This window comes from Macaca mulatta, chromosome 9 (assembly GCF_049350105.2).
Source record: "Macaca mulatta isolate MMU2019108-1 chromosome 9, T2T-MMU8v2.0, whole genome shotgun sequence".
Taxonomy (NCBI): domain Eukaryota; kingdom Metazoa; phylum Chordata; class Mammalia; order Primates; family Cercopithecidae; genus Macaca; species Macaca mulatta.
In genome coordinates this window covers 123070167-123083482 of record NC_133414.1, presented here as the reverse complement: position 1 = coordinate 123083482, position 13316 = coordinate 123070167, and the positions used below count along the sequence as shown (strand labels likewise).

Sequence of the window (13316 nt, the reverse complement as noted above, 5' to 3'; positions counted from 1 at the left end):
AATTGCAAATTACATTATTTGTTCACCATTGCTATTGCTCTCTTTTATAGGTAACTTGCTTGGGATCTCTTATAGATAACATTCTTGGGCACAAGGGACTAAATACAACTTTTATATACAGAGGATCTTTATGTTTATTAAATCTGAAGATACATTCCAATCTTGCATAAAGTGTTCAATGAGCTTTTACATTACATAAAAAACGAAATTTTTAAACCAATTTTATGTGCTGTGTCACGTTTAATGCTATCTTGTGTGACCAGATCCTACCAGTAATAACAAAACTGTCTTAAACCTCTTTTTTTTTTTTAAGACAGAGTTTTGCTCTTGTTGCCCAAACAAGTGCAATGGCACCATCTCAGCTCACTGCAACCTCCGCCTCCTAGGTTCAAGCTATTCTCCTGCCACAGCCTCCCAAGTAGCTGGGACTACAGGCATGCACCACCACGCCTGGCTAATTTTGTATTTTTAGTAGAGATGGGGTTTCTCCATGTTGGTCAGGCTGGTCACAAACTCGCAGCCTCAGGTGATCTGCTCACCTTGGCCTCCCAAAGTGCTGGAATTACAGGCGTGAGCCACCACGCCCCAGCCCTTAAATCTCATTTTTAAGAAACCCTCACCTATTCTGTGGGCAGCTAACTTTTAATTACATTAATTTTAAGGACTTGAGAATAAAATGACTGCATTTATCATCCAAGTGTCAAACAATAAAAAACCTAAAAATGGTAACTATATTTATATAAGCCGAGGAAATATGGGCTTGGATAAAACCCATGAGGTAAATATGAACATTAAACTTGGTTTTAATTCTAACGGACTGTATCTAAACCTGTAATTAGTATACTCCTAACAGTACCCTCATAAATTCTGAATATAATTCTTGTTTGCTACAGTCAATATTTGGCAGTTTAAATTAGCATAGACCTTGAGGCCTTGCTGAGTTATTAGGCTATGTAAAAGAGGTTAAAAATATGATAATTCTGTGTTACTAATTGGTAATATTTTCTCATACATTGGGTAAATGTCAAGCTTTGGGTCTTTGGAGTATAACTTTTTGTAACACTAGCCATTATTTGGTAACAGAATTTAAGGATGATGGAATGATGGAAGGTATAACATATTTCTAAAACTTAATTAAGCTCTAGGTCAGATAACAATGGAGTAAAGTGATACCTGCATTTTTTTCCCCAGTGTAATCTTAATTTACTATTGTACTTTTCGCTTGAAATTTTGTAGGGAAAAAGTTTTCAAGGAACACTAAGATTAAATTCACTAGGTTCAAATATGCTTCCTTATGAGATTTAAACTTTACTGTGTGAAATTAAAGTTTAAGAGACCTAAAATAATGTACTCCCAATAAGGAATCAACACTGCTTCACATGTTTTATTTTGGTGTACATTCTTCTAGAACCAGGTTCATTTTTCCAGTTTTGTAGAAAAATAGATGTTCCAGCCACCATTTACTTAACTGTCTAGTCTTTTAAGACCAATCAGTATGTTCCCTGGAAAGATGAATAAGTCTCATGACTAATTTTTAAAAAATTCTTTAAGACAAAGAAACAACTTTCTTTTTTTACTCCCAAAGCACAGTATCTCAACAGCAGCAGCCAACATGGGGTTTTAGCAGCTTAACTTTACCCCCTAAATAAAGCTTTGTATAAACCAGTGATTTTACTACAAAAAACACTGTCCTTGAAAGAAAGGAGTGGCAGTCAGACATCAATGCAAAACTTGGAATGATTAGGTCATAAACATGGCACTTACAAAAGGTAGCTTATTAGAATATTCCACTTAAGAAGAGGTTACTTTTCTGTCCCTCCTTTGCCCCCTCGAAAAACAAAAAAAAAAAAAAAAGAAAAAACATTTCCTTTAAAAATTCCCCTTAAATGTAGGTTTATAAAATGTCAGAAATGCCTTGTACCCAAAACAAGTGCTTAAAAAAAAAAAAAAAAACTTGTGCTAACAACTCTTACAATTCAGATATATATTTTTAAAACATCTAAGACTGCAAGAGTTCTTATATTCAGTAGCTCTCTGGTTTAAGACGACCTCCATCTCCTTCGCTTACAAAACGCTTTCTGCCCCTGTAATGAAGAAAAAAAACAAAGACATGAAAACAGATACAGATTCTGACTATAGTCAACAAAAAAAATTAAAAACTTGGTATTTTTTTGTTACTTGTTAGCTTTTAAAGGGTTTTCCATTTAAAAAAAAAAAAAAAAGCATGCCTCTAATTCCTTTGGCAAAGACTCCCTACTATGTATCTTACCATAAAACATCAATATCAAATCTGAGTTTTTTAGTAAGTTCACTATCCAAACAGTCATATTAAAAAAAAGTTGACTCAAACTAAAGCATTTTATTTAGAAATTTAAATTTATTTCTAATTATTATTTGTAAGCTTAACAGTGAGCCAAATAGGAAACACTAACATAATTCAGAATTATGCAAACTGGAGCTGTGGAACCTATCAAAATATCCATGTTTGACAATTAAAAAAAATAAAAAGTTTTATCAACTGTAGAAAAGCCATAACTTGAATGTGGAAAAAGAAATCAGAATCATAGCCTATGCCCCATGTTGGGATTTGTGCTTTGTCAAACTCAAGAAGCCCAGCTCTATAACGTAACCACACTCTAGCTAGTGGCAATAGCCCAGAAGGAACAGCTGGCCAGTGGCCTAAAGCAGTAAGTGGGAAATAGAAGTTGGGCAACATTAGCCCTTACTCTCTGACCCCAGGCCAACAGGCACAAGCATGCAAAACCACACACAAATGTGCACCTCACCCAAATAGGCTAAAAGATAAAGGACCCAAGTCAAAGCTATATGGTATGTATACACAGAAAGTTTATTGCCTCACATGACCCTTGAGAATAAAGCCACACAGAAACATTCAGACTTTCAAACAGAGGCTGAAAAACTTTCAAAAAGTCAATGCCAGGGTACTGGCCCCTTTTCATATCAAGTCTAAGTGGAAAACAGCTACATCATCTTGAACATAAAGGCTTCAGACTACGTATTGAGACCAAGGTAGGGAATGAAGAAGCAGTCAATAATAATAAGGCCTGCCAAAGTTCAGAGTTTTTACTAATGTATACCACTTGGCACATCCATACATAAATCCTGCCATCACCAAACTAATGTCTATATTTCCAAATATTTCTAGTAAAGCTATTAAACTATCTTTCATCACTTTCTTTTCCCTCTCTTTTAATGGCTTCTAAAATTCTAAAGCAAAAGCCCCTACTAGGAAATATTTTTCTGAGTTTTAATTCTTACAATGCACTTAAATAAAAATATCAAAGCTTAAGAAATTTTCCAGATAAAAAATTGTAAGAACTTAAGATTATATAAAACTGACCCACACAAGCAGTAAGTTTGGCTATTACTAAACATTTATATTATTACATTATAAGCTTCATTATTAGCTTTAACAACAACAAAAAACTTAGCAACTCCTTAAGAGTTACATCCTAGTAGCAAAAAAATAGCTCCAAGGAAAATCACCCACACACATACACTTTCCAGTGAGAACATCCTCCACACACCCCCCAACACACACACTTTCCAATGAGAACATCCAATTAGACCCAGTTCTCCAACCTGTAAAAAAGTCAAGGAAGCCATGTCCAGTACAGGTAAGAGCCTAGATCTTTGAAGCCAGAAAAGTCCTGGATTCATACTTGGCTTCTACCATGTACTAGCCATGTGACCTTAGAAAAAGTATACCTCCCTAAGCCTCAATTTTCTCATCTTATCACTGATAATACCTACTCTAAAATAACACTGAAACTACTTACAACAAAGGAACTGCTCCACAAGATTAGTTTCTTTCAAATGAACTGGGACTTCATGAGGCAGTCCTGTACAGATTTACAAGGGGGCTAAAACAAGCTTCGCCCTTCTTTCTCCATGAACTCACAAGAGTCATGTTCTTCAGTGACTTCAGGGAATGATAAACTAACTTAGCACTTAACTTTCCCAAAGACCTCATCCACTATTTTATATTGAGAAAGTAGTATTTAAATAAAGTACCTTGAAGGACAAAGATCTCTGAGTTGTTTGGAAATTATTCCAGACTGAAAACATTCTTCTACAAACCGCTCCAGCACAGAGTACGAATGTGGGACATCCAGATTAATGTCTGGAATTTCGTTGTAAATTCTCTCATAACCCTACAACAATGAAATTACACACAGAATTGTTAGCCAATATAAAATATATGTCATAAAACACAATCGATCCATCACTATGTCATCAATCTATATTTAAGACCAAATGTTCAAGTGGTTAAACTGAAGTCTGATTTGAATAGTGAGAAGCACAGAAAGTAGATTTGTTACAGTGTTTTACAACTGCTCTCTTTTATTAGAGTCAGGAAATAACAGACACTGGCAAGGTTGAGGAGAAAAGGGAAGGTTTATATGCTGTTGGTGGGAATGCAAATTAGTTCAGCCCCCGTAGAAAGTGGTTCGGAGATTTCTCAAAGAACTCAAAATAGAATTACCATTCAACCCAACAATCCCATTACTGGGTGTATGTCCAAAGGAAAATAAATCATTCTACCAAAATGACACCTGCATTTGTATATTTATCGGGTACTATTCACAATAGCAAAGACATGGAATCAACCCAAGTGCCCATCAATGGTGGATTAGACAAAGAAAATGTGGTACATATACGTCCATGGAATGCTACATAGCCATAAAAAAGAACAAAATCATGTCCTCTGCAGCAACGTAGATGCAGCTGGAGGCCATTATCCTAAGAAAATTATCACAAACATAAAACCAAATAATGCATGTTCTCACTTGTAAGTGGGAGCTAAACATTGGGTACACACAGACATGAAGATAGGAACAATAAACACTGGGAATTTCAAAAGTAGGGAGGTGGGAAAGAGGACAAGAGTTGAAAAACTACCTATCAGGTACTGTATTTACCTTAGGGACAAGATCATTAATTAGAAGCCCAAACCTCAGCATCACTCAATATACCCATCTAACAAACCTGTACATGTACCCCTCTGATATCTAAAATTTAAAATGTAAATTTAAAAAATAAGTAAAATTGGTTACATAGCTAAAAAAATTTTTTTAAATACTGTTCTCTTAAAAGAGCTGTAGGCAGACACCAGACATTGGGCAAACTCCTTTCCCATCTACTTCTCTATATACACTTAGTATGTTCTTTTAAAAAATACAGGCCAAACACAAACCTCACAAACATTTAAAACAAGAATCATAAAATTTTAAATAGGAAAAAAGTACTTTATAATTTGTTAAAAGTTAAAGGTTCATGTTTCTCGCTAGATATAAAATAGAAATTGTCACATCTTAGAAACCGAACCCTTGAGGTAGAATACATAATCACATTTGTCAAAGTAGGTTAAAAAAAAAACAAAAAACCCACTGCAGTGTTACTTTCCAAGAAATGGTTGCAAAAGGTTCAAACCTCAAACATTACCATTAAGAAAAAATAAAACATATAGGCATAATAACACTAAACATACCTAAAGAAAAGTCACTGACAATTCATAATCTGTATTCAATCATATATTTAAGGCATAATCCTAAAAGTTGTTCAAAAATAATGGTATACTTACTCTTTTCATTTGGTCTACAGTAATGGTAGAAGACTTCCAAAGGGACTTTAATAAATCCAAAATCATCTTAAATGTACTTTCTCCAGTTGACTCTAAAACCATTATAACAGCCTAAAAATTGAATCAATGAGTGAATTTTTGGTTAATTTATATATGAAACCGCTCCTAAATGTATCAGATGCCTTTTGTAATAGTGAAAATTTAAAAACCACTTCCTCCTTTGATATTAAAAAAAGGATGTACATTATTTAAAAAGCATAAGTCACTATGCTACAAAAAGGAACACTTAATAATTCTCTTTGACATGGCAAGGTAATCTTACTTCATATACAAGCTCATGGTGAAAATGAGGTACTTCCAGTTCCTTAAGGCAATGTTCAGCTTCAGATATGTCTCCAGAGAGTAAATATTCTTTCAGCAGCATATCAATCTATTAGATTTAAAAGTTGAGATGTGTTAGAATTCCTAACTTTTAAAATATCGTGCTTGCCTACAGGATTATTTGCCCTCATTCCAATATAATGAAATAATGGGTAACAGCTAGTAACATATAGACTGGACATGGTACTATTATCACAGAATTTTTCATAATTAAAAAATAAATCCCCAATTTTTAAATGGTTCATAATTATGACTCAAATGCAATGCTTCAGTGTGTCTGAATCACTGAGATCTATGAGTAGGTTTATAATGGACGTGTCCTGGGTTGTGACCATAATGCTTTAGTGTGCCACTAAAAATAAGGGATTTTAAATACCACTAGAGGGCACTAACAAAGTTTCAACATAAAGTGGCATAAATATTTCACTTCTATCAAGATGCTCTTAATAGTGCACTGAGAGCCAAAAAATGAGAGATGATAATGGGGTATTACTAGACAGGGCAAAGATTTCCACACAGTTTCTCTTTTCTCTACAACTGAGAATTTGAAACTCATTATCTAAAATGTTCAATAATTCAGTTTCCAGCTGTAAAGAAACAAGTATTGATTTTCCTGCTCAAACTTGAACATCTCAAAAAAGTGGGAGAACTTTTTCAGCACAAGAGCTTCAGCTAGGAATATTTTTGCCTATATGTTCTTTGTTAAAATCCTCTTTGTATTTGGTGGGCACGTATCTAGTTGTCTGAATGTTGAATGCTGGCTGACTGAATTTTAAAAAATCGTATTTAAGTATCCTTCCAACTTTTATAATGTATTTTCATAAAAGGTAAAGTAAAATTTAATTGCTGTCATGCTTTAGGATGTAATATTTACATGTAAGTAAATATGTATTTAAATATTTACATGTAAGTAAATATTTAAAGCACAGCATTTGAATATATTTACTTTATAATTACAAAGTAATACATAATCATGCATCGTTTAATAGGGATACATTCTGAAAAGTGTGTTACATGACTGTCATGGTGCAAACATCATACAGTATACTCACAGAAACCTAGATGGTATAGCCTACTACACACCAGTGCTATAAGATATAGCCTATTGCTCCTAGGCTACAAATCTGTACAGCAGGTCAGTATATTGAATGATATAGGCAATTGGAACACAATGGTATTTGTGTATCTAAACATAGAAAAGGTACAGTAAAAATACAGTATAAATGATTTTTTAAATGATACACCTGTATAGAGCACTCAATATGAATAGAGCTTTCAGGATGGAAGTTACTCTGGGTGATTCAATGAGTGAGTGGTTAGTGAATGTAAAGGCCTAAGACATTACCCATACACTGCTATGCACTTTATAAACACTGTATACTTAGGCTACACTAAATTTATGAAAAAACAAAGTAACTGTGCTACAACATTACAACTGTCTCAATATCACTGGAGGATAGGAATTTTTCAGCTCCATTAGAACCTTGTGGGACCACCACCATCCCATGCAGTTCATCACTGACCAAAACATCATTATGTGGCACATGACTGTACTTGTTATTCAAATCATATTACTTATTTTTAACATTTGTTACATAACTTTAAAAGTATTAAAAATATACCCCATCAAATTCCATGCACTTCTGAGAATAAATTACAAATACATTTATACATTTCTAAAAGTCTTCTTTGATCCAACCCTTCCATGTAAGCAAATATCCATATAATGTCAACCTCAAACTCATATACTGGTAGTTTTATTTCCTTTTTTATCTTGTCAATTTTCTTTCTTGAGAGAGAATTCATACACCATAAAACATCTTGTCCAGTTTCCAAAAATATTAATTTTGGAGAGTATTACCATCTTAACAATATTAAATATCCTAATCCATAACCATGGGATATCATTCTATTTATTTAGGTCTTCTTTAATTTCTTTCAACAAGTTTTACAGTTTTCAGTGTACAAGACTTGCATTTCTCTTGTTAAATTTATTCCTAAGTATTTTATTTTTGATGCTATCATAAATGCAATAATTTCATTTCAGATCATTCATTCCTACTGTATATAGAATTGAATTTTGTGTACTAATCTTGTATCTTGCAACCTTTCTGAACTCATTTTTTAGTTAATAGTTTGGTTTCAGTCTTGGGGAGTTAAAAAAATGTGGATTCATTCAAATTTTCTGAATACAGATCATGTTACCTGGGAATACAACTAGTTTTATCTCCTCCTTTCCAATCTGGATGCCTTTTATCTTTCCTGCCTAACTGCCCTGGCATCTTTACTATTTTTATACCTCAATTTTTCTAATTATTATTTAATTTTTAAAAACAGATACTAAATCACAACATTACAAACACTGACTCATCTCTTTTAACATATATAAAAGCAAAAATGGTCAAGGGCTCTAACTACATTTTGAACTCCTTAACACTTAAGCTAGATACACATACACACACACACCCCTCATTAAAAGATTTACTAAAAATCAAAATTACAGTTACATGAAAAGATTATACTCAAAAATCAGAAGCACATGAACTACAAATCTTCTAGTTGCATGCCTTTTCTTAAAGAGATCTGCAGATAAGGAGTTTTTTTTTGTTTTTTGGTTTCTTGTTACAGAATACCACAATACAGCCAGAAAAAAAAAAATCCACAGGAAATAAATCTGGCATTTTAATGCAATAAATCGCTTTTTTTTTTTTTTCTGAGACACAATCTTGTTCTGTCACCCATGCTGGAGTACAGTGGCGTGATCTTGGCTCACTGCAACCTCCGCCTCCTGGGTTCAAGCAATACTGGTGCCTCGGCCTCCTGAGTAGCTGGGATTACAGGTGCGCACCACCATGCCTGACTAATTATTATGTACTTTTAGTAGAAATGGGGTTTCACCATGTTGACAAGGCTAGTCTCGAACTCCTGGCCTCAAGCAATCCACCTGCCTCAGCCTCTCAAAGTACTGGGATTACTATCAATTTTCTTTTAAAACACGCATATGGGTAGTGAATGTCCTCACAAAAATCTAACACTCTGATCTACTCTAGTGCTCATAATTCCTAACTCATTATTTAAGACTATCTAGTTTTAATTTACTTATATAAAAGCATATTTATTGAATAGCTAAAAGACAGAAAATCTCATTTCAACAGCATTTGAAAATTATTAAATAATAATATGAGAGAAAGATTTCAGGCATTCCTTTGAAGTTCATAGATGGCTTGCTTATAATTATTCATGAAAGCCCTTTTAACAGACTCATTTTTTATCATATAATTTATAATAAAAGCTCATAAAGTCAAATATAAAAGAATTATTTCATTTTCCAATTACAGCTGTAAGACCGAACTTAATTTTTGTCCATAAAAATAACAGCTAGTAGCCACAATTTATTTCACTCAGAGGAATACATGTAAATTAAGTTAAAGACAATACCCAATCATTACCTCTTTAACAAGGTGATTGACAGATTGCTGCCCACCTCCAGAGCCCCACACACTATCTTTACGCTTTCCACCTTTAGACATGCTCAGAAGCACAGTAGCCTTATCCAGAGCAGCTCTACAGAGAAAGAAAAAAAATTTAAGTTTGGTAGCTGGACATACCTAAAGTTTACCAAATTATGGATAAAGCTTACAAAATCCTATATGCCCTAAATCTTTCACAAAACATAAAAGCAAAATAAAATTCAAAACACTTTTTCAAAACAAAAAGGAGCAAAAAAAGTTGATCCTCATGTTAATATTCTCATGCTTTATTTCATTTCTCCTTCAAGAAAAATCAAAACACATTACAAAATAACTGATCTACACTGAGAAGAAGCACTTCATATATAATTAACTTTCACCTAGATCCATGTCTTCCTACCCAGGAAGACCATTTCACTATGATGTGAAGTAGCCCTAGAAAATTAATATACAGACCTAAGGAAAACTAAGACATGGCTGAGTCCAAGTCTCCAAGAAGTCAAGAAAAATCATATAGCATAACTCCCAAATATCACATTTAGTTATTCCAAATATCATATTAATTATACTAAATCACAAGAGTGAAAAAGACATTTTCTGACTAAAATTCCTACAGTAGATAAATACAAAATAAAACTATAAATGAGGCCTCTCTTGTTAATGTTATCCATCTTATTAGAATATTAAACTACTACAGAATGCTAGAACCTGAAAACAGAACTTAAAAGATCTGTCCAATGGCTTTGTTTCATAAAGAAACTGAGGCCCAAAGAAGAGTGGCTTGACATGAAGGTAATTAATGATTTAGCTAAACTCCAGAACTTTTGCATTATAGTACTGTCCTCTTCCTGGTATGTCACGTCAACATTCTCTCCATTTTAACAGTGGAGAATATAGAGAAGTGACAAACAGATGTACAGAGTGTTTGATTAATGCCAAGTGTCATTTCAATATGATCCTGTAGAATTTTCCCCTATTTTGAAATTCTAAGTAGGAAAACTGATTTACTTACCTAGCCTGCACACAATCTACAGTTCCTTTGTAACTATCAATATAGGTATTACATAAAATTCCATCTCCAACAGCTCTAGCAATAAACTGGCCCACCAACTGTAATAAGGAAAAAAAAAAAAAGAGCTATATAAAAAAATCTTAAATAACTTTTATAGGACACAATTTCTAAATACATAAATGATGATGATTGGCTGAAGTACACAGTCAGTACCTGAAAGATGCTGGAAGTTTTTTTTAAAAAAAAAGCCTATGTAGTACCTGTTATGCCTGGCATACACTCCCACATCTTAACCTTCAAGTTAAGTGCCAGAGTGGGGGCCACCTCTGTTGTGCTCACTAATGAATTCCTACCACCTTGCACACTGCCTGAATACATAGTACATGATTTTTTTTTTTTTTTTTTTTTGAGACAGAGTCTCGCTCTGTCACCCAGGCTGGAGTGCAGTGGCGTGATCTCAGCTCACTGCAACCTCCACCTCCCGGGTTCAAGTAATTCTTCGGCCTCAGCCTCCCAAGTGGCTGGGACTACAGGCGCACGCCACCATGCCTGGCTAATTTTCACATTTCTAGTAGAGACGGGGTGTCACCATCTTGGCCAGGCTGGTCTCAAACTCCTGACCTCGTGATTTGCCTGCCTCAGCCTCGCAAAGTGCTGGGGTTAAATGAATGATTTAAGGTCAAGTGAAGTCTTCTTAAAAAAAAAAAAAAAAGGAGGCCGGGCGCGGTGGCTCAAGCCTGTAATCCCAGCACTTGGGGAGGCCGAGACAGGCGGATCACGAGGCCAGGAGATCGAGACCATCCTGGCTAACACGGTGAAACCCCGTCTCTACTAAAAAATACAAAAAACTAGCCGGGCGAGGTGGTGGGCGCCTGTAGTCCCAGCTACTCGGAAGGCTGAGGCAGGAGAATGGCCTAAACCCAGGAGGCAGAGCTTACAGTGAGCTGAGATCCGGCCACTGCACCCCAGCCTGGGCGACAGAGCAAGACTCTGTCTCAAAAAAAAAAAAAAAAAAAAAAAAGACTAGGTTCTCTCAAAAACTAATCAAAGGAATTTATCTTGTGGAGAAAGAAAAGTTGTATAGAAATAGCTGGAAGTATGTTCACAGCATTACTTATTATAAAAAATGGAAATTAGTGTCCAAAAATAAAGCTATGGTTCAATGGTATATATGTAAAATGGTATATTATGTGGCCACAGGGAAAGATATTTACCATATTTCATGGTATGAGAAAAATCAAGTTTACAAAATAGCATACATGGTATGATTCCATTTTTTTAATTTAAAAAAATTAAGGATTTATAGAAGTCATACACTGATATATACCCACAGAAAGGAGAATGGAAAACTTAACACCAGTAGCAGTTTTTGCTGGCCTTTCTTCTTTCCGGCTTTTATTTTTCAAAAATTCTACAATAAATATAAACTTACATAATCATTTTGTTACAGTACGTGTATTGGTATAAAAGGAAAAAATGTCTGCATTAGAATCACCACTCAATATCTCATACAGACTACTGTCTGTCATAAGTATAACAGAAACAGCATTTAGGAACTGACATGCCTATATTCTATTTCTAAATTAATGTTTTAGGTAAAATGATTTTACCTTGATTAAAAACTTTTGACAATAACAATTTCACATGTTTTTAAAGCTACAAAAGGGAAGAGTCTTATTCCTGACTTTTTATAATAAACATTAGTGAAGCAATCGTAACCTACATTTTTAAAAAATCTTAGTTAATAAAACAACTACATATAATAAAGACTATATATATGGCAAAACAAAAAAAAAAGAACTAAAAACTACACAGATCATGGGGGAAAAGTACAATGTAACATTAAATTTATAGCATGATGAAGACCATGTTTAAAAAACAAAAGAACTAGGAAAAAATACACCGAAATGTTAGAGGGGTAGTTCGGTGTGGTAGGAAATGTGGGCCATCCCCTTCCATCTACTAAAATTTCCTAGGAGTATACATTACTTCCACAATTAGGAGTATAGTCGTGGGAGGGAATGAACAAAAAGAAGAATCATACAAACCTGTGGTGCTCTAGGAGTATCCAATGCTAATTCAGGTAGATCTTTCAACAATTTATCAAATGATTTTTCCACATCACTTGTGCTCATTACTGTCCCACAAAGGTCAGAAAGAAGCTTAGATGTCATCTCTCTATGACTAGCCTTCCCCTCCAATGCTAAGGACACTGCCAACACCGGTACTCCACTTTTCATTTCACCAAGATTTAAATCTCTTAACATTTCCTGTTCAAAAAAATAATTTAAAAACATTTTTAACGTGTATCACTACCTACAGTTCAATAAAATTTTATATTTGAAAAATCAAGCTTTTATCTATATGTCTTTACCTCTCACTCTTTGGAAATAATCAAAAGACACAGTCATGTTTTAGGAGATAGGATAAATACACCTTTTTTCCCTGTGCATAAATTAGACATTGATCCACTTTGTCAAGCTTTAACTGCCTTAACATCGCTAAATTCAAAAATGTGAAATACATTTAAAATACTGTCATGGGTCACTTAACGACATGGATACATTCTGAGAAATTCACCATTTAGGTGATTTCATCAGTGTGCAATCATTATAGAGTGTACTTACACAAACCTAAATGGCATAGCCTACATGTAGGCTATATGGTATAACCTATTGCTCCTGGGCTACAAACCTGTATAGTATGTTACTATACTGAATACTGTAGACAACTATAACACAATGGTTACCTATCTAAACACAGAAAAGATATAGTAAAGAGTATTATTTGAGACCACAGGTATATATGCAGTCTGTCATGGAAACATCATTATGCAGCTCATGGCTAG

General features: G+C 34.2%; 1 protein-coding gene across 8 annotated transcripts in view; it reads right to left on the bottom strand.

Annotated features, from left to right (window-relative positions):
* Window positions 1-109: 109 nt before the first annotated feature.
* PDCD4 (programmed cell death 4) overlaps window positions 110-13316 on the bottom strand; it is a 28851-nt gene continuing 15644 nt past the window's right edge. For 7 of the 8 annotated variants that reach the window (XM_077944923.1, XM_077944924.1, XM_028853271.2 and 4 more), the window contains 7 exons: window positions 12517-12738; window positions 10469-10566; window positions 9436-9550; window positions 5928-6035; window positions 5606-5716; window positions 4036-4175; window positions 110-2084 (listed from right to left, as the gene is read on the bottom strand). In XM_077944923.1, the coding sequence (XP_077801049.1) occupies window positions 2024-2084; window positions 4036-4175; window positions 5606-5716; window positions 5928-6035; window positions 9436-9550; window positions 10469-10566; window positions 12517-12738 (855 nt within the window). In that variant the 3' untranslated portion in view covers window positions 110-2023. 8 annotated transcript variants of the gene reach the window in all.